The 27927-nt window shown below is 42.6% G+C and overlaps 1 protein-coding gene across 1 annotated transcript in view; it reads right to left on the reverse strand.

Annotated features, from left to right (window-relative positions):
* Positions 1-27927, reverse strand: part of LOC141204940 (uncharacterized) — a 231570-nt gene that overhangs the window by 98463 nt on the left and 105180 nt on the right. Inside the window, 7 exon segments of the mRNA XM_073663980.1 lie at positions 17576-17636; positions 17781-18864; positions 20553-20643; positions 20837-20934; positions 21018-21141; positions 21225-21404; positions 24703-24844. Coding sequence (XP_073520081.1) covers positions 17576-17636; positions 17781-18864; positions 20553-20643; positions 20837-20934; positions 21018-21141; positions 21225-21404; positions 24703-24844 — 1780 coding nt within the window.

A 27927-nucleotide genomic window follows, 5' to 3' on the forward strand; every position in this document is an offset into this window, starting at 1 on the left:
GTGCGGGCAGTTCTTGAGTGGGATCGGCCGGAGAATCTTAAGGCACTACAACGTTTCCTGGGGTTTGCTAACTATTACCGGAAGTTCATTCGTAATTTCTCGTCCATGGTTAAGCCTCTCACAGACATGACTAAAAAGGGGACGGATTTTTCTAGGTGGTCTGACAAGGCTTGTCAAGCATTCTCCTCCTTGAAAAAATGTTTTGCCTCGGCACCCATACTCATTCAACCTGATGCGTCTCAGCCATTCTTTGTAGAGGTAGACGCTTCCGAGGTAGGGGTGGGAGCAGTATTGTCACAGGGTTCGTCCCCTGGTAAGTGGCATCCGTGCGCCTTTTTCTCTAAAAAATTGTCGTCCGCTGAGAGGAATTACGATGTCGGCAATAGGGAACTCCTGGCCATTAAGTTAGCTTTTGAGGAGTGGCGCCATTTTTTGGAGGGGGCAGTTCATCCGGTCACCGTCATCACCGATCACAAGAACCTGCTATATCTGGAGTCCGCTAAACGTCTGAATCCCAGACAAGCTAGGTGGTCATTGTTTTTTACCAGGTTTAATTTCGTCGTTACATATCGTCCTGGGTCTAAAAATGTAAAGGCGGATGCCTTATCTCGTAGTTTCCCTGGGGCCGGGAATACAGACGACCCGATTCCTATTCTTCAGGAGGGGGTGGTGGTTTCGGCAGTATGCTCTGAGCTGGAGGAGGAGATATTGGAGGCTCAGGGGGACGCCCCTGTTGGACCTCCGGGGAGACTGTTCGTTCCAGATCAGTTGCGACAAAAGGTGATCGAGGCACACCATAACTCAGTTTTTGCAGGACACCCGGGGAGTAAAGCAACTGTGGATCTCCTCTCGCGTCGGTTTTGGTGGCCTAACTTACATAAAGAGGTGGTAACTTTTGTCGCGTCCTGTGGGGTTTGTGCGCGCTCTAAGACCTCACATACCCGTCCGTCTGGGGCCCTCTTACCTTTGAAGATCCCGGAGCGTCCTTGGACTCATCTGTCTATGGACTTTATTACGGACCTCCCTCCGTCTTCGGGTAAAACGGTCATACTCGTTGTAGTGGACAGGTTCAGCAAGATGGCACATTTTATCGCTCTTCCGGCTCTCCCTAATGCTAAAACTCTTGCGCAGGTGTTCATTGGGGAGATTGTGAGGCTTCACGGGGTACCCTCCGAGGTGGTGTCTGATCGGGGGTCTCAGTTTGTGTCCAAGTTCTGGAAGGCGTTTTGTGCACGGCGGGGGATGCATTTGTCATTCTCGTCGGCTTTTCATCCTCAGACCAATGGTCAGACGGAACGTATGAACCAGAGCTTGGAGACATATCTTCGGTGTTTTGTGTCAGAGAACCAGGAGGACTGGGCTTCTTTCCTACCTCTGGCAGAGTTTGCTCTCAATAATAGGCGAAGCGAGTCCACTGGTAAGTCCCCGTTTTTTGGGGCATATGGTTTTCACCCCCAGTTTTGTACTTTCAGTAGGGGGGGCTCTTCGGGGGTTCCGGAGGAGGAACGATTTTCCTCATCTCTCGCTTCAGTATGGAGAGGGGTGCTGAAGAATCTGAATACTATGGGGAACCGATACAAACGTATGGCTGATAGGAGGAGAGTGTCTGGTCCGGACCTAAGTGTGAACGATCAGGTATGGTTGTCTACCAGGAATATTAAACTTAAGGTTCCCTCCTGGAAACTGGGTCCCAGGTTCATCGGGCCGTACAGAATCAGTTCTGTTATTAATCCGGTGGCATTCCGTCTTGACCTCCCCCCTACGTTTAAAATTCACAACGTGTTTCACAGATCATTGCTTAAGAGGTATGTGGCGCCGGTGGTACCGTCACCTTTACCTCCCCCTCCTGTGGTTGTCAATGGTAACTTGGAGTTCCAGGTATCGAGGGTCATTGATTCACGCTTTAATCGCCGGTCCCTTCAGTACTTGGTTCATTGGAAGGGGTATGGTCCTGAGGAGAGGATGTGGGTTCCTGCGTCGGATATTAACGCAGACCGATTAGTTCGGGCCTTCCACACGACTCACCCGGATAAACCTGGCCCTGAGGGTCCGGAGGCCCCTCGTAGAAGGGGGGGTACTGTCACGGGTGTGTTGCCACGAAGATCGTCACGAGTACACAGCCTGACTTCTCGCAGCTGACTTGTTGGTGCTTTGTGTTTTCTCGGCAGTGAAGGAGTTAATTCTCTCTCTCTCTGGGCTAGCTGAGGTCCAGCCTCGCCCAGCTGCAATCAATGCTTCGTTAGTGAGACTCCTTTATATTCCTGCAGGTCTGTTTGTGAGGTGTCGGTGAAAGCTTTTCATTCAGACTTACAGAGCGGATCGTGGTGTTTGGAGTTGCTGAGATAAGTGTATTTGGAAGTTTTATTTCCCTTTCCTCGCTTTATCATTTATCTCCTTTCCCGTTGGTGTTCCCTCTGTTGTAGTTGTGTTGAAGTTGTATGCAAGGTGGTTTTGGTTTTTCCCTTGTACTGTCTCGTTCGTCTAAATACTGTGTGTGGGCATATTATTGCTGGTTCCCAATTGTTGTGATCGGGGTCCTTCTCAGGACTAGATTACTGTGGTGCAGGGATCCTCAGGAGGTAGGGGTTACGCTGGCGGCCTGGACCTCTGTACCTTTAACAGTACCTCCAGGATGAGGGATTAGTCAGGGCCCCAGCTTAGGGTCAGCTTAGGCCCCCTACCTCCAGTATTCTGTGACAGTGTGACACCTCCTCATCCCCCAATCCTGGTATGCGTGGCCTCCTCATCCCCCAATCCTGGTATGTGTGGCCCCCTCATTCCCCAATCCTGGTATGTGGGCCCTCCTCATCCCCCAATCCTGGTATGTGTGGCCCCCTCATCCTCCAATCCTGGTATATGTGGCCTCCTCATCCCTCAATCCTGGTATGTGTGGCCTCCTCATCCCCCAATCCTGGTATGTGTGGCCCCCTCATCCCCCAATCCTGGTATGCATGGCCCAATCACTGCACACATAAAACAAATAAACAAATACTCACCTTCCTTCCTCACCTCTGCTCCAGCGCTTCGTCCTGTCTGCCAGCAGCTCATGTCAGCATCTAAGCAGAGCGCGCTCTCAGATGCTGATGTGAGCTGCCGGCATATTCACTCCTCTCCACGCCGGGACTATGTGCGTGGAGAAGAATGAATATGCATTCTCTTTAGTAGCGGGCACTGTCAGCAGGAGCCACGGCTGAGCGCTCCTCTGTGCCCGCTGCTAAAGAGAATGAATATTCATTATTCTCCACACCCATGGGAGTGGAAAAGAGGGAATATTCATTTCCCTTTAGCAGAGGGCACACGTGGTAGCTGCCGGAGCCGCAACCTCCCCTCCCCCCCGTAAATACAATACTCACCTATCCTCCTCATTTCCCCGTTGCTTGGGGTCCCCCGGCTCACGGGCCCCATAGCAATGCCGTGGCCTGCCACCATTGGTGGTACTCCACTGCCTGAACTTACAACCATGCATGGTCGTGTGTGACAATGGCCGGAACCTGGTGGCGGCTTTGAAGCTAGGCAACCTCTCCCACGTACCATGCCTGGCCCATGTGCTCAACTTAGTGGTTCAGTGGTTTCTCAAAATCTACCCTGATCTGCCTGAGCTGCTTGTGAAAGTACACCATGTGTGTGCTCATTTCCGAAAGTCAGCTACAGATTCCGCCGCCCTGGTAGTGCTTCAGCAGCATTTGCAGCTTCCAGCTCAACGACTGGTGTGCGATGTCACCACGCATTGGAACTCAACTTTGCATATGTTGGCTGCTTCTCTGTTTACTGAAACGCTCGCTGCTCACAATTAAAGAGGAGGCTTTGCAGACGGAGCACAATGAGATGGAGCAACGAACTATACAGGGTGATGCTACACAGCCCAGCCTCATCTCATCTCAACGCGGATTGGGTGATAATGAGGAGAAGGAACAGGAGCTTGTTTCCTTCGCTACAGACGGTACTATCCACATCACATTCATCCCATATATTCAGCGTGGATGGCTTGAAGAGAGGGAAGAGAGGGAGTATGAGGACTAGGAGGAGGATGAGCAGGAGAACATGGAGATGTCCTCTTGGTGGGGACAGGGAAGTCTTGGCTGTTGGCTGTCTGGCACACAGGGCTGAGTTTTTGTTCCGCTGCCTTTCCCGTGACCATTGCGTTGTACGCATTTTGGGCAACAGTAATTACTGGTTGGTCACACTTCTAGACCCACGCTACAAGGATAACTTTCTATCTCTCCTTCCCATGGCGGAGAGGTGTAATAAAATGTTGCAGTATCAGAAGGCCCTTGTTGAAGAATTTAAAAAAAAGAATTATTAAAAAAATTCCCATCTGACAACTCTGGCGGCAGAGGTCACAGTTCCTTGGGCAACCAAGGAGTACAGGTGAGGGAGACACAAACCAGATTCAGCAGAGGCAGGGGAACACTGTCAAAGGTCTGGGACAGTTTTCACAGAACCTCCCAGCACTCAGGCCATGATGCGCGGGGTACTCTGACTAGGAGGGAAATGTTTTGGAAAATGCTGAAGGGGTACCTTGGCAACTGTACCAGCATCCTCCGTGATTCCTCTGTGCCTTACATCATGTGCCTTGGATGCCTTGGGCATCCAAGCTGGACATGTGGCATGAACTGTCTCTCTACGCCTTGGAGGTCCTGGTCTGACCTGCTGCTAGCGTTTTGTTAGAGTGGGTTTTTAGTGCCGCCGGGATCTTATAACTGATAGGCGCATTTGTCTGTCAACTGAAAATGCTGACAGGCTGATACATCAAAATTATCAAGAGCTGGATTGGCCCAGACTTCTCAACACCACCGGATGACAGCAGCGGAGCATAAACTCAAATCCGGTGGGGTTTTTTTTTGGTCTATTCCCATTCACCCCTTCACACCCAGACATGGGTATACGCTTCAGGATTTCATTTTTTTTATGTCGTCCTCCTCCTTCTCCTCATCCTCACCACCATATCAACAAGGTGACCATCATGCAACGCCCCTATCAATTGTTTCAACGGTGTTTATGATGCCCATAGGAACGATTTTTAGAGGCCTGCCTCTAACATTCCATAACACATATATGCACTGCTCAAAAAAATAAAGGGAACACTTAAACAACAGAAGATAACTCCAAGTAAATCAAACTTCTGTGAAATCAAACTGTCCACTTAGGAAGCAACACTGATTGACAATAAATTTCACATGCTGTTGTGCAAATGGAATAGACAATAGATGGAAATTATTGGCAATTATCAAGACACCCTCAATAAAGGAGTGGTTCTGCAGGTGGGGACCACAGACCACATCTCAGTACCAATGCTTTCTGGCTGATGTTTTGGTCACTTTTGAATGTTGGTTGTGCTTTCACACTAGTGGTAGCATGAGACGGACTCTACAACCCAAAGAAGTTGCTCAGGTAGTGCAACTCATCCAGGATGGCACATCAATGCGAGCTGTGGCAAAAAGGTTTGCGGTGTCTGTCAGCGTAGTGTCCAGAGGCTGGAGGCGCTACCAGGAGACAGGCCAGTACACCAGGAGACATGGAAGGGGCTGTAGGAGGGCAACAACCCAGCAGCAGGACCGCTACCTCCGCCTTTGTGCAAGGAGGAACAGGAGGCGCACTGCCAGAGTCCTGCAAAATGACCACCAGCAGGCCACAAATGTGCATATGTCTTCCCAAACAGTTAGAACCCGACTCCATGAGGGTGGTATGAGGGCTCGACGTCCACAGATGGGGGTTGTGCTCACAGCCCAACACCGTGCAGGACACTTGGCATTTGCCACAGAACACCAGGATTGGCAAAGTTGCCACTGGCGCCCTGTGCTCTTCACAGATGAAAGCAGGTTCACACTGAGAACATGTGACAGATGTGACAGAGTCTGGAGACGCCGTGGAGAGCGATCTGCTGCCTGCAACATCCTTCAGCATGACCGGTTTGGCAGTGGGTCAGTAATGGTAATTTCTTTGGAGGGTCGCACAGCCCTCCATGTGCTCGCCAGGGGTAGCCTGACTGCCATTAGGTACCGAGATGAGATCCTCAGACCCCTTGTGAGACCATATGCTGGTGCGGTTGGCCCTGGGTTCCTCCTAATGCAGGACAATGCCAGACCTCATGTGGCTGGAGTATGTTAGCAGTTCCTGCAAGATGAAGGCATTGAAGCTATGGACTGGCCCGTCCGTACCCCAGACCCGAATCGGATTGAGCACATTTGGGACATCATGTCTCGCTCCTTCCACCAACGTCACGTTGCACCACAGACTGTCCAGGAGTTGGCAGATGCTTTAGTCCAGGTCTGGGAGGAGATCCCACAGGAGACCATCCGCAACCTCATCAGGAGCATGCCCAGGCGTTGTAGGGAGGTCATACAGGCATGTGGAGGCCGCACACAATACTCAGCCTCATCAGGAGCATGCCCAGGCGTTGTAGGGAGGTCATACAGGCACGTGGAGGCCACACACAATACTGAGCCTCATTTTGACTTGTTTTAAGGACCTTACATCATGGTTGGATCAGCCTGTAGCGCGTTTTTCCACTTTAATTTTGGGGGTGACGCCAAATCCAGGCCTCCATTGGTTAATAAATGTGATTTCCATTGATGATTTTTGTGTGATTTTGTTGTCAGCACATTCAGCTTTGTACAGAACAAAGTATTCAATGAGAAGATTTCATTCATTCAGATCTAGGATGTGGTATTTGAGCGTTCCCTTTATTTTTTTGAGCAGTATATATATATATATATATATATAAAGAAAAAGAGCAGCACAAGCAAACAACTTGTAAATGGGTGGGTGCCCGTCCTCCAGGTAAATACCAAACCTTCTTACATATGAAAAAAATAGTAGAAACAGCCTCCAAAAATGGATGATTTATTAGCTCAGCAAGAGCTGTGGCAACGTTTCGGCTGAATACAGCCTTTTTCATGCAAAGTGCAGAGTATACAGGTGAGGTATATATCAGGTCATCCATTTAAAGGACAATTACATTATAAAGTGCAAAAAGTGCAACGTGCATAAAAACATACAGTACATATGCATAGATAGATCACATTATATAAAGCTTTTTTTGATTCATGAGAATACATACACATTGTTTGTTTACATGATATAGCTCAATCCATGATAAATTACTTAATAGACACAGGCGTATGGAATCAAAAGAATCAGGATTGACTCACTGCATCGACATGTGAACAACGCCAAAGAGCGGCGTCTCCAGTGTTAAAAATCGCATGTCAAGATTGCTGCTGAAAAGGGAGGAGACCAAACTGTGGCATACAGAGAATCGACACTGAGCATGCTCCAATGACATCACTGGCGGATATGACATAGTACTAAGGGCGGAAGTGCTATAGACGCCATCTTTGATGTGGTACATATACCCACTATCCATTGTGCAAGTAGCTATATAGATGTGTTGCATCAGTGCCATTTTTGTTAAGGTATGCCCACAAGAGTCATATATGTTTAGGCTATTATCATATATTATGCAATAATTAAAGTCTGAAACCTAAAAATACTTAGCACATAGCAACAATAACGGACAAAAAGGGCCAAAAAAACAGGTAATAGTGCAATATTGTATTTTAGATTTTTTATAATAGGGACATACAAGGATACTATCGGGTAACACCCCCCATTAGCTGGGGTTGGTAAACCCAATATCAGAGCAATAGGGGGAGCCACTCACCCGGTTAGGGGCAAGATACTCAACCCACCATGCCCCATGCATCCATTCCCATGTTATATACACATACCAGGTTTCAACCAGGCCCTTTAATAAATGAACCGTATTGGCTATATACATTATAAAGAGAATATATAATAAAGACTCATATATGATACTCAATGTTGATCCAAAAATTAGCAACAATATATATGGACATGCAAAAAAAAATATTATCACACTGTCACATGGTGATGTGGAGGTGAAACCTGTAGATAATATAGTTCACTTTCTCCGAAGATCTAGAAGAGATAAAAAAAAAAAAGGCACTATTAGTTAAAACTCCACAAAATCAAAAGCCATATACCATATCACACGACGATTCAAATCCAAATGGAACATCAGAGAAACATCAAAGAGCTGCCAATTCAATTTTGAAATCCACATTTAGTCCTTTAGGACGTAATGTGTTTAATTTCCTTATCCATTGTAATTCTTTAATCTTAAGCATTTTAACCCGATCACCTCCCCTCCTCAAGGGAGGCACGTGATCAATGATCCTAAATTTTAATTCTTTTTCATTGTGTCTGGCTTCAGTAAAATGTGTATGTATGTGGGGGAAACAACATGGGATTTGAAAACCCGTTTCCACCACAGATATACTATACGCAAAAAGAGATTGGATTTGCCAGTCTCGAAACATTTTACTGAAGCCGGACACAATGAAAAACAATTAAAATTTAGGATCATATATATGATTATATAGCTTTATATAATGTGATCTATTTATGTATATATACATAGTTACATAGTTTAGAAGGCCGAAAAAAGACAAGCGTTCATCCAGTTCAGCCTATTTCTTGTGCACTGCAGCTATTCCGCAGCGTTGATCCAGGGGAAGGCAAAAAAAAAACATGCGGTATAGGCCAATTTACATCATTGAGGAAAAATTCACTTCCCGACTCCAATCTGGCAGTCAGATTAAATCACTGGATTAATTAACTATCACTAAGCATAAGATGTAATTTTATTGTTCTCAAGAAAGGTGTCCAGGCCTCTCTTGAACTCATTAAGTGAGTTGGACATCACCACTTCCTCTCCCAGAGAGTTCCAGAGTCTCACGGCTCTGACCGTAAAGAATCCCCTTCTATGCTGGTGCAGGGACCTCCTTTCCTCCAGACGCATAGTGTGCCCCCTCGTCTTTGTCACCATCCTTGGTATAAACAGGTCATGGGAGAGATCTCTGTACTGCCCCCTGATGTATTTACACATGTTTATGTACTGTATGTTTTTATGCACTTTTTACACTTTATAATGTAATTGTCATTTAAATGGATGACCTGATATATACTTCACCTGTATACTCTGCACTTTGCATGAAAAAGGCTGTATTCAGCCGAAACGTTGCCACAGCTCTTGCTGAGCTAATAAATCATCTATTTTTGAAGTGCTGTTTCTACTATTTTTTTCATATATATATATATATATATATATATATATATATATATATACCCCCATTCCCCAGGGGTAAATGTTTTTCAGCATGGGCATTACCAATATAGGAGACCCACTCCTTAATAATGCAATTTTTTTTTTTTACTGAGGCCCTGCACTACGTCTCTTTAAAGTGGTATTAGAGTGCATCCTAATTTTTGGCAGCCCTTGCACTTACTGCATATGCAATAACAGTTTCGGAGACCCACTCTTTAATAATGGGAATGCCAATTCAAATCGATTCTATATTCTAGAATATTACCTCTCTTATCTGCAATTCGTGTACGGGTGAGCTATCGCACTAGGGATAGCGTATTACACGCATTCAGCCAGGGATTATTGCCTTATACTCCTTGCTGCTGTAACCAAATTTTTTTTTTCTAAAAGAATATGGATAGTACTAGGTACCATCAGAGGGAAATGAGTGTTCATTCTCGTCGCATACATCTCTTATACTGTCTATAACTTGATTGCTTTTTTTCAAAAATCATTGACAGATTCATGTTTTTTAATATAATTTGCACTCAGAAATTCATCAAAGCGGGCAGGGTTGCATGCGTTCCTTCACAGTTTGATGCTGTCACGTCCAAAAAAAAAACTCTTCAGGGCCGGTTAAAATCTATTTTATATTTTCCAATATTACCTCTCTTATCTGCAATTTGTGTACAAGTGAACTACCGCACTATGGATAACGTATTACATGCATCCAGCCAGGGATTATTGCCTTATTCTCCTTGCTTCTGCAACCAAACAAAAAAAAATTCTTTTCCCTATTGATACCGCTGTTAGATGCATTTAGAATAGGTGGTAACATCTGCTGGAAATGAGTGTTCCTTGTTGTTGCTTACATCTCTTCCACAGTCCATAACTAAACTAATTTTTTCCATAAACTCATCGACCGATTCATAATTTTGACGGTGATCTGTACTTAGAAATTCATCAAAGTTGACAGAAATGTATCATACTTGACAGAAATTCATCGAAGTAGCCAGAAATTAATCAAAGTCAACAAAATGTAATGTGTCATTCGTAGTTTTTCTACAGCTTCTGTATGTAAGAGGTAGTGGTCGTAGACTTGATGCTACTGGAGCTGGAATTACCACTTCAGAACTCTCCAGTTCTTTGTTTCCATCCATTTTTGGGTGCTTCTTGAGGTATGTTTGGGGTCATTGTCCTGCTGGAAGACCCATGACCTAGGATGCAAATAAAGCTTTATGACACTAGATACTACATTGCGACCCAAAATCCTTTGGAAATCTTCACATTTCATGATGCCTTGCACACAGTCAAGGCACCCTGTGCCAGAGGCAGAAAAACAACCCCTAAATATCTTTGAACCTCCACCATATTTAACTGTAAGTACTGTGTTCTTTTATTTGTAGGCCTCATTCCATTTACAGTAAACTGTTAAATGATGTGCTTTACCAAAAAGCTCTGTCTTGGTCTCATCTGTCCCAAGACATCTACTGGCCCTATAAAAATAGTGGAGGCCATCTGCTGGCACTCTATATATATACAGATGATATACGAAAAAGAAAATATTGCCACCTCATATGGATACATTATACTGCAGTAACAATATATTGCCATGCAAAGAATAGCCGCCTGCTGACCCTCCAAGTTTGAAACTTTACAGTATTAATACGAAAAATAAAATTTGCCCACCTCAGATGGATAAATTATATTGCAGTAGCAATATACAGCTATGCAAAGCATAGCCGGCTACTGGACCTCTAACAATAGTAAAGGCCGACTGCCGGCCTTCTAGCAATAGTAAGGGCCACCTGATGGCCCTCTACAAATAGTGAGGGCCGTCGATTGGCCCTGAAAAAAATAGGCTTTGTGACTTTCAGAGTCCCTCCTTCCTAAATGAAACAGTATGTGTCTGATCATGTCTCGCACACCACATGGCCAGATAAGGTAGTAAAATGTTAAAATTACATTTACTGGTGAATGTATTTTTCACCATTGATAGCAATGCAACCATGCAAAAACGCAGCAAAAACACTAAGTCTGAACATGGCCCAAGGTGTGGAGGAGCATTTTTCTCTGTTATTTATTGGCCTTATTTACAAGCCATTATCCTGGAAAGAATGTTTCTTAAAATGGATTTTCCTAGAAAATATGTTATCTTCGTTTTTGTATGTTTTATTGTCAGTCCATAAAAGTGGCTTAATACCTCTGACAACATAGTTCACAGCCTGGGATTCAGAGATGCTTCCAGGAATCTTCCCCATGCTGTTCCCATGCCATTTCAGTGCTGTTTCCATTGATTTCACCAATTTTTAGACCCCTCCAGACCTCCTGGGGGGGGCGCAGGAAAAATGCTTGAATTTCTCAGTGACTTACATTGTACTCGTTCCTCGGGTCGAGCACCCGAACATTACGATTTGCTCGACCCAAGCAATGAGTACCCGAGCATTTTAGTGCTCGCTCATCACTAAACTAAATATTGAGGGTGCGAACAATTTTGTCCGGCCCATTTTTGGAATATTGTGTGAAATTATGTCCAATTTGCCTTTTTTTTCTTTTTTTTTGTCACAAAGGAAATAAACATGTTTATAGCAAACATGTGTCATTGAAATAATGTTATTGGAGAAATACTTCATTTTCTGGAAAAATTTCAAGGGTGTCAAAACCTTTCGGCCATGACAGTATATATATTCCATGCGTTGGAATGGGAGGTGTATATATGATATGATGCAGCCATGACCTAGTCCATCACTCATCAGTCAATTGCGTAATTGTCCTGATATCTATAGGCAGCGGAGTTACGTCCCCCCACAAACTGGTGACAGCAGGGAGATCTATGTAATCTCCCCTGTGTTATCCTTGACATATTGGTGGCAGCAATGGGATCTGCGCGATATACATAATAGAAAACAAGTACAATAATCTTGAACCATACAAGTCTCCAACTGGTACGAGAGGAGAGAGGACCTTGCCCGCGAGGGCTCACAGTCTACAAGGGATGGGTGAGGATACAGTAGGTGAGGGTAGAGCTGGTTGTGCAGCGGTATGGTGGAATGAGGGTTACTGCTGATTGTAGGCTTGTCGGAAAAGGTAGATCTTCAGGTTCCTTTTGAAGGTTTCCATGATAGCCGAGAGTCTGATATGTTGGGGTACAGAGTTCCTGAGTAAAGGGAATGCACGAGAAAAATCTTGTATGCGATTTTGGGAAGAGGAGATAAGAAGGGAGTAGGCAAGGAGATCTTGTGAGGAGGAATGCACGAGAAAAATCTTTATGCGATTTTGGGAAGAGGAGATAAGTGGGGAGTAGGCAAGGAGATCTTGTGAGGAGGAATGCACAAGAAAAATCTTGTATGCAATTTTGGGAAGAGGAGATAAGAGTGGAGTAGGCAAGAAGATCTTGAGATCTTGTGAGGATTGGAGGTTACACGCAGGTAAGTACCGGGAGACAAGGTCACAGATGTATGGGGGAGACAGGTTGTGGATGGCTTTGTCGAAACAGGAGATGATAAAAATGTGCACTAGTGTTTTGCAGATTCTTGATTAAGGAATAGTTGGAGTCAGCAAGAAGTGGAAAGGGTTTGATATGTGGTTTAAAGGAGAGAACAAGGGTTACCACGAGGCAGCGAGCTTGCAGGACTGGGGAGAATGAGCAGACATTGACTTTGATGGGTAGGTCTGTTGGGGGAATTAAGTGAGATGGGGGAAAGATGACGAGCTCAGTTTTGTCCATGTTCAGTTTTAGAAATCGAGCAGAGAAGAAGGATGAAATAGCGGACAGACATTGTGGGGTTCTGGTTAGTAATGAGGTGATATCAGGTCCAGAGAGGTAGATCTGTGAGAGATGATACTGAAAGTTATGAGACTCTATGAGCTGTCCCAGGCCGAAGGTATGGATGGAGAAGAGCAGAGCTCCTAGAATTGAACCTTGGAGGACACCAACTGGGGGCACCACTCTGATACCTTTTTTTCAAAATAGAGTCCATAGTACTGTCCTCTCTCAGGATATCAATATTTCTTTGAAATAGTTGAAAAATGGACTCTATTTTGAAAAAGGTAGCAGAGTGGTGCCCACGTGGAGCACCCACAATCGGAAATAAACTGTCCCCCAGTCTTTTTAATCCCAGTCCTCGCATAAAAAACACGTGGTTATCAGTGAGTCGTTTTCACAAATGTGGCTTGCCTTCGTGCAGCACATGTCCATTTGCCTCTAAAAAAAAAAATTTGTTTTTCTAATAACAACAAGTAGTTTCTCAACCTATGTTATTGAACACGTATCCCGACAAGAAACGCTTCGCAATCGTGAAGCTTATTGGATATTAGAGTTGGACACCAGGATTCCCCTGGGTCTTAATCTTAGGAGACAGTTTATGTTGCATTATTAATCTTGGTATTTCAATGTTTTTATGCATGGTTCATTTATTTAAAAAAAAAAAAATTTTGGGGGGAGTGGGGTGGTTTTCCCTTCTCTCTTTGCTTTTATCTTCACACAACTGTGTTCTGCAAATCTTACTCCCCTGTGATATCAATTACTAATTGAATCAGGTATAAAGGGGTGTTTCCTCCATTGTTGAACACTCATTCATACCAAGTCTAAGAATGTATTTCCATTCGAAACGCGTCTGGTCGTTTCAAATATTAATTGCTTCCCTATGTTCCCCCATGATGTGGAGTATATCTCCATCACTTTGTTGACCTTATCTCTTGGATTTTAACCATGAGCGTCTGCAGTAGCGCTGATCACAGACCGACCCCGGGCAGAATACAAGCAACAGAGGGGGAGTTGGTATTTTTGTGTCTTTTTCCGCTTCTACTGGTACTCTGCACTTCCCGATACTCCTGGTGCAGTGGGTAATATTAAGGATTGGGATAGGGTCATTGGCCCCATCATTAGTACTGGAGAAGAGTCTTTATTTCAATAAAAACTCCGCAATGAAAACCAGTTTATTAAATAATTCACTAGGTTAACCACAAAGCACCGTGCGAATCCTTAACAGGTCATTCATTTTTATTTATGGGAAAATGTTATTTTTTTTGTCACTCACCCCACAGAACACTCGTTTTGACAGTCTTTTTATCTCCCGAGATACATGCTATGGTCTTTGCAGTGGAGCAATTACTGTGGCTTGTATCTGATCACTCCTCATTGTGGCTAGATTAAAAATCATATTGGCCTCGGGAAGTGGAGAGTTCAGTGCTTCTGGTCATCCTTTATTGAAAGCTAGATCGTATTTCTTACAAATTACAATGTATTTAATTCTTATAAGTTAGTAATATCAGAAACACTAAAGTCATAACGAAGTTGGTCTTAAAATTTATTTATTTTTATTAACAAAAGAAATAGACAAACTGTTAGGCTTGGTTCACATGTTTTTGAGGATTTCAAAAACATCATTTTTAGGCACCCCAGAAAATTCTTCTTTTTTTGGTTAATTTTTGGAAGGATTTTTTCACCTAAACTTTCAGAGTTTTTAAGGTTGAAGGTAAATTCAAGTCCATCGAGTTCAACCTGTAGCCTAACATGTTGATCAAGATGAAGGCAAAAACCCCATGGGGCAGACACTACTAAGTCCATATTAGGGGAAAAATTCCACATACAACCATCAGACTAGTTCCCTGGATCAACGCCCACATCAGATGTTCTCGTCATGAGCATCTCTGCCTCTTTCAATGTATCAGACTACTTTTTAGCCTTAGCAGCAGCTGCCTGGCACTTGTCACTAAAGTTGAGTTTGCCTTCCACACAAATCTTTTTCAGTGACCATTTTACCCAATGTTTTACAATTTAGTACATCATTATACATTTTATTTCCTCTGCCCAAGTGCATGACCTTACATTTATCTACATTCTATCTTCAATTTCCATTTTCAGCCCAAGCCTTTGTAACATTAAATTATCCTCCTCTGTGTTGATTACCCTGCAGAATTTAGTATTATCTGCAAATATTGTAATTCTACTCTGTACGCCCCCTGCAATGTCATTAATAAATGTTAAAAAGAGGGCCCAATACTGACCCCTGTGGTACCCCCACACTGTTACACAATCTGAGTGTTTCACCCTCTTTCATATCACTGAGTTAGTTGTGAACCCATTGTTGTCAAACCATAACGCAGGTGTCCTAAGGCGAGCTCAGGGAGGCCAGAAACCTCCCGTGGAGCAGAAGGGCTAGTCCTATTACCTACCTATTACCCTAGTCCCAGTACTCTCATTTTATGTACCAACCTTTTGTATGTCACAGTATCAAACACCTTTGAAAAGTCCATACAGATAACATCCACTGCATTTCTGTCATTGCGGCAATTTTCATGTCTCCTCAGTGCCGCCCCACTCACCGTGCAGTTTCTCCTCATGGCAGGCTGTTCCGCTGTTTGTTTCCTCCTGCATTCCTCCGCACTGCTGCACTTGCATCTGGTATCCACTTAGCCTTAGGGGGCGTGCCCAGTCTATGCAGGAATTTAACCCTGCTGTATCCTGCAGAGATTTAGTTCCCCGGCCTATCCCATGCTAGCAGGGACTTTATTATCCAGCTCCGCCTACCACCGCGGCCTAAAGTTGGTTCCTGCTCTGATAGCACACATGTATGCATTTTCCTGTATTCTGTTTCTTGTTAACGACCCGTCCTGTTTACCTGTCCTGCCTGACCTCTCTGCTCCTGACCTCGATTATATTTTCTGATCCTGTGCTGCATGCCCCAATCTCGGACCGGCTGACTACACCTCTGTCTCGCCCCTCTGTACGGCAGACCCGCGCCTCTGCTCTTCTGCTGCAGTCCCAGGGACTACCCTAGAGTGGTATCTGGCGACTACCTGCGGCCAAGTCAATCCTCACCATCAGAGGCTCAAGCAAAAACCGGGTAGTTGCTTAGTCACACCCTTCCAGGATAAGCCCGGCCAGTGGTGCATTGGGTCCACACCTACCAGCGTTACAATTTGCCTGGTCAAGGTCTGGAATTTACCTCCTCATAGAATTTTTTCTGGCAAACTTTTTGGCTCTGACTATTTTGGAGACTTCCTTCGAGATCCGCTTCAAAGAAGAGAAGTTAAGTGCACTTTTTTTTTCCCCAAGAGGCATTTTTCAAAACATACTTCAGGTAGAAAAAAAAGCTCAAAACAATGTTCCTAGTATTAGTGCCTTTCAAATAGAAATGAATAAGAAGATTTTTTTTTAATAATTTTGAGGAAGATTTTGGTAATGATCAGCTACAAAAAAAATTCTATGTGAACACCATACTAGGGTAGGAACAATGTTTTAGCATTGCCCCAATGGATGCCTAATGGGTATATTAAGGTTACCAGGTTCAGAAAATATAATTTGTAATTCGATAGAAAACTGGTCTAAAGTTAGTTATAGGGAATAATTACTACTATGAGTGGGCCCCAATTATAAGTATTCAGCTTATTTGGACAGTAAAACTAATGTGAGCCACTTGTAGAGAAAGATCTAGGTGTAATAATCTGCGGGAATATGTTCTGGGGGATTCAAACTAGGAGAGTCACTTGCAGAGAAGGATCACAGACTTAATAACAGCATGCAACGTCAATCAGCTGCTTCTAAAGCCAGCAAGATACAGTCACATATTAAAGAGGCATGGATATGCGGCTCAGCGACGTAATACTACTATTTTACAAAGCGTTCGTGCGGTATCATCTGGAATATGCAGTTCACTTCTGGGCACCATTTTCATGGAAAGCATGCCCTGGAGTTAGAAAAAGTACAAAGAAGAGTCACAAGAATGATGAGGTGCATGGAGGATCTTATTAGGAAAGACTAAAAGAAATTCATTTTATTTTGTCTTGAGAACAGACATCTAAGGGGGTACATGATTAACTTATACAAGTACATAAATGGACCATACAGAAATATGGCAGAAAAGGTGTTCCATGTAAAAATGACTCGATAAACCTGGGCAATTCCCTCCGTCTTGGAAAAATAATCAATCGCCAAAGGAGAAAAGCCTTCTTCACTATAGTCAACAGCTTCGAAAAAAGGTTTAGGTGATTACTTAGAACATGATTTCTTAGCCATTTTAGAGCATATTGCAGATCTCTCATTCTTTATTTCTACTTGAAACATATCTTTTATTTTCAAGGCGTTGTCCAACGCCTTTCTCTTACGCCTGGGAAATTGTCGAAGCAACCATTCTCGGCTGGTTTCATTCCTTGAAGTTTATGAATCCAAATAATTCTCGGTTTGATTGGAACTAATCAGGTAAAACCCAGTGGACTTTCCCCTAACACTTTGGCACCTTATAACGTAGCCATTCAAGAGGCACATAAAGAAGAGGTAAATGATGATCGTAGCCACTATAAAAGCACAAGCAAATGCTGCAGCCATTGTGTGGTGAATGTGCATAGGAGATTGGACATCTGAGCTCAGTTATTGAGATGTATGTAGTACACAGAATACAAATAGATTAAATTACAAAAAGGGGTTCTATACAAAGTCCAGGGAGATTTCAGAGTGTCATATACCTCTTGTGACAATTTGTGACAAATGGATTTGGTATGAAACTCATTTTTGGGATGATTTGGACTAATAAGAAATTCACTCATCTCTATTTCCTAATTATCATTCGGGGCTGATAATTGGTTTCTCTTTCTCTTCTAAACATGTGAGTTTATTTGACTTGATTTCTTTCTTTTACAATTTGCCAAAAAAAAAAAAAAAGGGCATTGCTATATCCCCAAGTGAGTTTTTAGATGATGAAGAAGATGTGATTTCCGAGAATAACATTTTCCACATTCAGAACACAAAAATGGTTTCTTCCCTGTGTGACTTGTCTGATGTGCAGCAAGACTGGATTTCTCTGTAAAACGTTTCCCACACACTGAACATAAAAATGGTTTCTCACCTGTGTGACTTCTCTGATGTGTAACAAGTTTTGATTTCACCCGATAAGATTTCCCACATTCTGAACATGAAAATGGCTTCTCTCCTGTGTGAATTCTCTGGTGTCTCATAAGGTGGTATTTCTCTGTAAAGCATTTCCCACATTCTAAACAGGAGAATGGCTTCTCCCCTGTGTGAATTCTCTGATGTGTAAGAAGATATGATTTATGGTTAAAACATTTCCCACATTCTAAACAAGAAAATGGTCTCTCTCCTGTGTGAATTCGCTGGTGTGCAAGGAAATATGATTTATGGTTAAAACACTTCCCACACTCTAAACAAGAATATGGCTTCTCTCCAGTGTGAACTCTAACATGTCTAACTAAAACGGATTTCCACCTAAAAAATTTCCCACATTCTGAACATGAAAATGGTTTTTCCCCTGTGTGAGTTCTCTGATGTGCAACAAGATCGGATCTATGGTTAAAGAATTTCCCACAGTCGGAACATGAAAATGGTTTCTCCCCCGTGTGACTTTTCTGATGTCTAACAAGATTTGATTTAATGCCATAACATTTCCCACATTCTGAACATGAAAATGGCTTCTCCCCTGTGTGAATTCTCTGATGTTTAACAAGTCCCGCTTCAATGCTAAAACATCTCCCACAGTCTGAACATGAGAATGGCTTCTCCCTTGTGGGAATTATTTGATGTTCAACATCCCTTCTGTGGTTTTCATTTTCCTTAACAATCTGTGATGAATCAGAAGAGGAGAGAACTTGTTGAAAAGGATCAGATGATTGATTTTTACTCTGAAGGGCTGGAATAATGGCATACTCTTCGTATGTATCTTCTTGGAAACCACAATCTTCTGCATTAAAATCTGAAAATATTACATGTCCCTCTGAGCTCCTGGTGGCAAAGTCATCATCTGTCAAGAATAAAATTGATTTTATCATTATTCAATAACAGCGCATCATTTCTGTATAGAAATTGTAGTGTAACTCCACCATAACCAGAGTAAGACCGAGGTAAGACACCTATTCACAAAACGCTTGGTGTTAAACATATAATGTACAATCAGCATAATAAATGTATGCAGAAAAGTGCAAGCCAATATAGTTAGGATTAAAATAAGCTACAGTTAAAACCAGAAGTTTACATACGCTATATACAGTAGGGAAAAAAAGTATTTAGTCAGCCACCAATTGTGCAAGTTCTCCCACTAAAAAAGATGAGAGAGGCCTGTAATTCACATCATTGGTCGACCTCGACTATGAGAGACAAAATGAGAAAGCAAATCCTGAAAATCACATTGTCTGATTAGGAAAGAATTTTTTTTTTTCAAATTTTGGTGGAAGATAAGTATTTGGTCACCTACAAACAAGCAAGATTTCTGGCTCTCACAGACCTGTAACTTCTTATTTAAGAGGCTCCTCTGTCCTCCATTCATTACCTGTAGTACTGGCACCTGTTTGAACTTGTTATCAGTACAAAATACACCTGTCCGCAACCTCAAACAGTCACACTCCAAACTCCACTATGGTGAAGACCAAAGAGCTGTCGAAGGACACCAGAAACAAAATTGTAGCCCCGCACCAGGCTGGGAAGACTGAATTTGCAATAGGCAAGCAGTTTGGTGTGAAGAAATCAACCGTGGGAGCAATTAGTATAAAATGGAAGACATATAAGACCACTGATAATCTCCCACGATCTGGGGTTCCACACAAGATCTCACCCCGTGGAGTCAAAATGATCTCAAGAACGGCGAGTAAAATTCCCAGAACCACACGGGGGGGGGGACCTAGTGAATGACCTGCAGAGAGCTGGGGCCAACGTTACACAGGCTACCATCAGTAACACACTACGACGCCAGGGACTCAGATCTTGCAGTGCCAGACGTGTCCCCCTGCATTATCAGATTTGGAAAGAAAATTGTCTTTTTGTAATTACATTTATCGTTCTTACATGTTTTTTTCTAGTTTGTATTTTCATCTGTTGTTTTCAATTATGATCTAATAATGTGTATTTTGAATTTCTATTTTGCCTCGCATGTTTCTCTATATATATATATACACACATTATATAAAATAGTGGTGGCAACAGTAGACATTAAAGCAAGCTGTCACAATTCGGCAGTCTGCAGACAAATACACTCACTGCAGACTTTTTTTATTCCAAGCCCAGATAACCCCTATGGATGTCCATTTGCCTGACTTTTGTGTATGACCCGGCTCACTCCATCATTACTTCTTGATCTTCAGCTGTAAACTGGAAGTCCTCAACTACATTAGGAAGTCTCTTTTCCCTGCAGAAATCATTCCCCTCTTCACTTCCTGACACAACTGCTCCATACTCTACCCTGTCAGAGACTTTTTGCAGTGACTCATGACTCATACATGGAAAATGACTTCCTGTTTCTACACAGAGCTTAGAAGGATTCAGACTTCCTGAACCGGTGAGAAACCTTTGAGCGTTTAAACTTTGCAGTCACAATGCGTTAAAAAAAAAAAAGTGTTTGTTACATATCAAATCTGTCTGTGAGTAAAATCCATGTATGAACAAACCCTAAAAAACTGAACATATAGTTCAAGTAGAATCTGTGACGTCTCTACTCACCTGGGTAGTCATATGTAGGAATCTCCTCTTTACACCGCTCATCGCCCCTCACATATGTCTCTGTAGTATTAATATGGGTCAGATCTTCACCCTGAAACAAATATTGTAAAAGTCACAGACAGATGGAGAAGTCCCATCTATGGTCAGCTCTAATCCATCTCCACCGTTCTCATTACACAAGTATAAAACATATAATACTGGTGGATAAAACAAGACTGAACACAAGACCTTCACAGCCGTCTACACATCATAGGGGAGATCTCATGACACCTTCTCTCATCTACCTGATGATCCTGAGGAACATTGGGGTCTTCTTGTTTACAGGCCTGTGGAAGAAGAGGACGGGGACATCTCTCTGGTGTTGTCCTCTTAATGGATAGATCTGGAGGAAACACATACAGGGACTGAATTCATTCTTTACATACAGATAATTATAGGCCGTGTGTATTTAGTCCTGTCTATTACCTGGTGATGTGAGGGGCTGGGGAACCTCCATCATGACGTCCTTGTACAGATCTTTGTGTCCTTCTAAATATTCCCACTCCTCCATGGAGAAATAGACGCCGACATCCTGACACCTTATAGGAACCTGACACATACAATGATACCGTCATCCCCCCGATCCCTCCATAGCGTTACTGTATAATGTCCCAGCATTCCCAGCAGTGTCACCTCTCCAGTCAGCAGCTCAATCATCTTGTAGGTGAGTTCTAGGATCTTCTGGTCATTGATGTCCTCATGTATCAGGGGGTGAGGTGGAGGCCCCGTGATTGGGCTCAGGGGTCTTCCCCATCCCTCAGACACAGGGTCCTGACAGCGCTCACTAGAGGTCTTCTTCACTACTGTGTAATCCTGGTTATGGAGAGACACATTCATAAATCTCCCTCCAGACATTTCCAGAGTCCTCGCCTCAACAGTTACAGTGGAGTTTAAAAGTCTAAGAACCCTTCAGAATTTTCCATAATTTTACTCAAATCTGACCTACAACTACATCAGATTTATGCACGAATCTCAAAAGCAGATAAAGAAAAAAATCTAACAAAGATGTAAAAAATATTAGAACTCTTCATTTTTTTTTTACTGAGGAAAATGCTCCAATATCACAAGTGTGTGACTGGCAAAAGTATGTGAACCGTTAAAATTAGCAGATAATTTGAAGGTGAATTTAGTGTCTGGGGCTTTTAGAAAATGAGATGACAATCAGGTGTGATTGGGTGACCCGACTTAAAGAAGCACTCCCATCAAAGTTTTTATCCTCTTAATATATTGCAATCATCATATTATACAGCACTGTGTACTTACAATTGATCATTTTGCCTTTCTATCCAGTAAATTCTTTGCTTTTCTCAGCTCTTTTTAGAAACAGGAAGTCTATTTTCCCTGCAGAAATCATTCCCCCCTTCACTTCCTGACACAACTGCTCCATACTCTCCCCTGTCAGAGACTTTTGCAGTGACTCATGACTCGTAGGAAGTCATTTTCCATGTATGAGTCATGAGTCACTGCAAAAGTCTCTGACAGGGGAGAGTATGGAGCAGTTGTGTCAGGAAGTGAAGAGGGGAATGATTTCTGCAGGGAAAAGAGACTTCCTGTTTCTACACAGAGCTTAAAAGGATTCAGCTTGTCAGTTTTTAATCACGTGATGTCATAGACCTAATGGAAAACAGGAGAATTAACTGGGTAGAAGGGCAAAATGAGGATAGAAACTTTGATGGGAGTGCTTATTTAATAAAGAACAGGGATCTATCAAAATCTGACCTTCACGCCACGTTTGTGGAAGTGTATAATGGCAAAAGCAAACAAGATTTCTGAGGACCACAGAAGAAAGAGTTGTTGATGCTGATCAGGTTGGATAGGTTTCTAAACCTCTCTCTGTAGAGTTTGGACTCGACCACTCAACAGTCAGATTCCAGAAATATGGAGTAAACTCAAGAACACTGTTACTCTCTCCAGGAGTGGTCGACCAACAAAGATCAGTCGGAGAGCAAGGCGTATAATAGCTTGGGAGGTCACAAAGGAACCCAAGGTAACCTCTAGCAACTAAAGGCCTCTCACATTAGCTTGTAAAGGACATATTAATATTCATGCTATCCAAGTGTAAAGGACATATTGATACTCATGCTAGAGCAACTCCATTTTGTCTGCTTGCTTTAAAATCATGTTATTATCACTCCTTGCATAACATACATTATTTCCTTCTTTTCTCATGCAACTTTCTCACACTAACCTTTTCTCACAAGAATATTCTGTGAGACACCCTGCTCCTGTTATCTGACTAGTCTGAGCCAGGATGGGTAACCTTGTAAATTTCCATCGTGCTTCGAACTAAAGATAATATGACCATATATGTGTTTCCGTAATAATTGCACTAACATTGGCTCAAGCCTGTAGTACTGTAGTATGTCTGTAGGTGATTGGCTATTGATATACTCAAAACAATATAAAATGCTAAGTAGAAATAAACGAGATTAGAGATTCTCTGAATCCTCCCATACAGAGCATTGCCTCCGTTTGGTTTTCTGTTGGATTGCGCAATCAACATAATAATTTGACACTCACTTGGTCAACCGTGAAGGGACGTTGGTGCCCTCCCTCAACAAGCTAATGTTAATGTTCATGAGTCCACCATCAAAAAGACACTGAACTACAATGGTGTGCATGGCAGGATTGTAAGGAAAAAGCCACTGCTTTTCAAAAAGTACTTGTTGCCCATCTGCAGTTTGCTAAAGATCGTCTGGACAAGCGAGACGGCTATTGGAATAATATTTTGTGGACAGAGAAGACCAAAATAAAGCTTTCCGGTATAAATGAGAAGAGGTATGTTTGTAAAAAGAAAAACCACTGCATTACAGTGTAAAAACCTAATATCATCTGTGACATACTGTGGTGGTAGTGTCATGGTTTGGGCTGTTTTGCTATCATTGATGGAACAATAATTTCTGAATTTTATCAGCAAATGCTAACGAATATGTCAGGACATCGGTCACGAACTGAATTTCAAGAAAGCATGGGTTACAGCAAGACAATGACCCAAAACCACAAGTTATTCCATAAAAGAATGGTAAAAGAAGAATAAGGGTAAAGTTTTGGAACGGGCAACTCAGAGTCCTGACCTTAATCCTATAGAAATGGTGTGGGAGGGCCTGAATCGAGCCTTTCATGGGAGAAAACCACCAACATAACAGACGTGAGGCTCTTTTGTAGGGAGGAGTGGGCTAAAATTTCTCCATACAGGACTAATCAACAATTACGGGATACACTTAGATGCAGTTATTTCTGCAAAAGGAAGGATGGGTGGGGTCACACCAGATACTAAAAGCAAAGGTTCACATACTTTTAGCATTCACAGATTTATTGGATAATTTTCCTCAATAAAAAATGGCAATGTTTAATATTTTTGACTCATTTATTTGACTTGGTTCTTTGTCTACTTTTAATGAAAATCTGATATAGTTTAAAATCAAGTTTTTTCCAGCTCTCTCCTCTGCTTCTCCTGTCTGCAAATCCCCTCACTGGCTCCCAATTCCCCAACTTATCGAGTTCAAACTACTAACGATGACCTACAAAGCCATCCATAATCTGTCTCCTCCGTATATTTCTGAGCTAATCTCCCAATATCTTCCAACGCGCAACCTCCGGCCCTCTCAAAACCTCTTTCACTCCTTGACACTCAAGCATTCCTCACCCAATCGCCTCCAAGACTTCTCCCGAGTGTTCCCCATTCCCTGAAATTCTGTGCCCAAACACATCAGTTAATCCACCACACTCGAAACCTTTAGAAGAAACTTGAAAAAGCACCTCTTCAAGAAAGCTTACAGCCTACAATGACCCTATGCCACCTCAACACCACCGAAGTTGTCACAACCCCCCCCTACTGTCTCCTTTCCATTATCTTGTAGACTGTAATTCCTCAAGAGCTGGGCCAGGCTCTCTCCTTTCTGTACCAGTGTGTCGTTGTTAGTTTGCTCACTGTATTTTATACTTGTATGTTGTATGTAACACCTCCTCATGTACAGCAGCATGGACTCAATGGTGCTCTAAAAATAAATAATAATATTTGGAAAATTCTAGAAGGTTCACAAACTTTTAAAACTTCTTGTTATTCCCATAGATAAGAATGATGTAATGTGAAGTCATCAGAATCTCTCACCTCTCCAGTAAGCCGGAAGAGGATCTCTAGGGTGAGCTGTATTATCCTCTCCGCCATCTTGTCCCTTTCTCTATCCATCCTTGATGGGTCGAGGTAAATTTTGTTGAAGATATCAATTAAAACAACCGTATTTAATACAAACCTGAATCGAAAGAAGATGAGTCAATGTAAAAATCACAAAAATACCATAAAAAAAAAATGTTTGTGATGGTGCTGATGGTATAGAGCAAAAATCTGGTGAGGAACTTCCTAAATCTAGAGCTCAGGCATTGAGTTTATCTATGTGCTGTAAATTGCGAGCACAAGAGTTAAAAATTAATAGAGATCACCACCGGAGTGGCATCTCTAATATCTATTCCATGCCCCAAGTAATATACTTACCAGCTGCCATCTTCTGCTTTTTCCAACGCCGTTCCATTCCCATTCCGCCATCTTTGGGACCTCAGCTCTTGACTGGGTAGAAGTCAAAGCTAATTGTCACAAGCTCTTAACAAGTGTTTGACAGCTAGAAGGAGCCTGATACATTGAGTAGTGACTTCTGGCTCACCCAGAAAGCACTGGAGTGATCCGACCGGTCACATCACGACTTATCAGAGCAGTGCCAAGAACAGAAGAAGATGGCGTCTGGTAAGTATAACATTAGGGGCAAGGAACTTACATTAAATTAGTTATGCTGTTCCCATGGAGAAAAAGAAAAACACCAGAATGGTGCTTTAAGAAAGAAGCTTGCTCTGTTTTAATAAACCACTCACACCAAACTTCCCACTGTCCTCAGAATTTGCATTCTGCATTGACTCTGGACGATGCCTGAAGAGGAAACTAGTGGGTATAATCTTGACTCTCCTTTGTGTTTATGGTGGCCATTAAGAAAACTTCATGCCACAGACTATGTGTATGTTCATATACAGTTTTGTGGATTTTTTACTTAAGATTCTGAACTTCTTGTGTTTCTCCCCTCCACTAACCCAACTCTACCTAACATCGAAATTACCTTGGAGGGTTCAACCATAACTCTCAAGCAGCACGCCCGCTGCCTGGGGGTCATACTCGACACTAACCTTTCCTTTGCCCCCCATATCCGATCACTCACTCGCTCTTGTCACCTGCATCTTAAAAACATCTCCAGAATCCTATCTTTTCTCACTTTTGAAACTGTTAAAACTCTTATTGTCGCTCTTATTCACTTTCGTCTGGACTACTGCAACTCTCTTCTGATCGGTCTCCCTCTTACCAAACTTTCTCCTCTCCAATCCGTCCTGAATGAGGCAGCCAGGGTCGTATTTCTGTCCAGCCGCTTCACCGATGCCTCTATCTTATGCCAATCTTTACACTGGTTGTTGGTCCACCTCAGGGTCAAATATAAACTCATCACTCTCACCCACAAAGCTCTCCACAGTTCTGCAACGCCTTATATCTCTTCTCTAGTCTCTGCCTATCGCCCTACACGTGCCCTCCATTCTACAAATGACCTAAGACTAACATCCCCCATAATCCGAACCTCGCACCTCCGTCTCCAAGACTTCTCCCGTGCTGCGCCAGTTCTCTGGAATGCTCTACCCCAGACGATCCAATTGATGCCTAGCCCTGATGTCTTCAAGCGCGCTTTAAAAACCCATCTCTTTAAACAAGCCTACCACCTCAAATACCCAGTAAACTAACTTTCCCCTGTTCCCTCCTTCTAAATATCATTCAGAATCTGTTCCCTACTGTTCATCTGTCTCCACACCCTCCATGCACACGATAACTGCACTCGGTAATTGAGTATTGCACTTAAACATACTGGCTGATGACTGGATCATACAGCTTTATATGAAAATCCCTACTTATTATAATTGCCTGACCTGAAATAACAAGCACTTTTCACCTATTGTGTCCCCCCATTTCCTTGTAGAATGTAAGCAGCGAGCAGCCGGACCCTCACTCCTGATGTAACTGTTTAAACTGTCTCACCTTGTATTGAATTTATTGTTTGTACATGTCCCCGCTTAATTGTAAAGTGCAGCGGAATATGTTGGCGCTATATAAATAAAAATTATTATTATTGCCACAGTTTCATTCCAACATCCACATAAAACTCTCTCTCTAAAATGGTATGTAGAATTTTAAATACAGTCATGGCCGAAAGTGTTGGCGCCCTTGAAGTTGTTCCAGAAAGTGAAGTAATTTTCCCAGAAAATTATTGCAATTACATATATTTTGTTATACACACGTTTATTTCCTTTGTGTGTATTGGAACAACATGAAAAAACAGCGAAAAAGGGGAGAAGTTGATTCAGTCTTTGCATTGATGTCATTGGAATCACTGAAACTTGGTGGGACGATACACATGATTGGAATAAAAGGCTAAAAGGATACAACTTATTTGCAAGAAACAGACTTGATAAACAAGGAGGAGGTGTCGCATTGTATGTTAGAAAAGCGTATATCTGCACAGAGATTGAAGCTTCAGAGACTGGGAGTTCTGTGGAAACTGTTTGGGTAAGAATACAAGGAGAGAACAACGGAAAGGACACCATTGTAGGCATTTACTACAGGCCACCTGGGCAAGCTGAAGATATGGATGAACTCTTTATGTATCAAATGACCAAGTTCTCCAAAAAATATGACGTAGTGGTCATGGGAGATTTCAACTATCCAGACATTTGTTGGGAATCTCTCTCAAGTAAAACTAACAGGTCAAGCAAATTCTTATCCTCTCTTGCTGACAACTTTATCTTCCAAAAGGTAGGGGAGAAAACAAGGGGATCTGCTACTTTGGATCTAATCCTTATAAACAGGTAGGAAATGGTTGAGGAGGTAAAAGTGGCTGGGACCCTAGGAAGTAGCGATCAAGCTATTATAGAATTTTGGATAACTAGAGGAGGAAGACATGTGAAGACTCAAACTTCAAGGTTAGATTTCAGAAAGGCAGATTTTAAGCGACTCAGAAAGAGAATAGGAGGGATCCAATGGCTGGATGTCCTTAAGGACAAAAATGTCCAGGAAGGATGGGAAATTTTTAAAAATGAGATTCTCAAAGCACAATCGTTAACAATCCCAAAAAGTAGGTAGAATGGGAATCATTTAAGGAAACCAGGATGGATGAACACAGAACTTAAATACATGCTAAAAAGAAAGAAAGAAATGTTTATCAAATGGAAAGAGGGAGGCATATCTAAAGAAGATTATAATGCAGTCTGCAGAACCTGTAGGGCACGTATCAGGTTAGCTAAAGCTGACAATGAA

This window comes from Phyllobates terribilis, unplaced genomic scaffold (assembly GCF_046119375.1).
Source record: "Phyllobates terribilis strain yellow unplaced genomic scaffold, ASM4611937v1 Scaffold_136__1_contigs__length_4911898, whole genome shotgun sequence".
NCBI lineage: Eukaryota > Metazoa > Chordata > Amphibia > Anura > Dendrobatidae > Phyllobates > Phyllobates terribilis.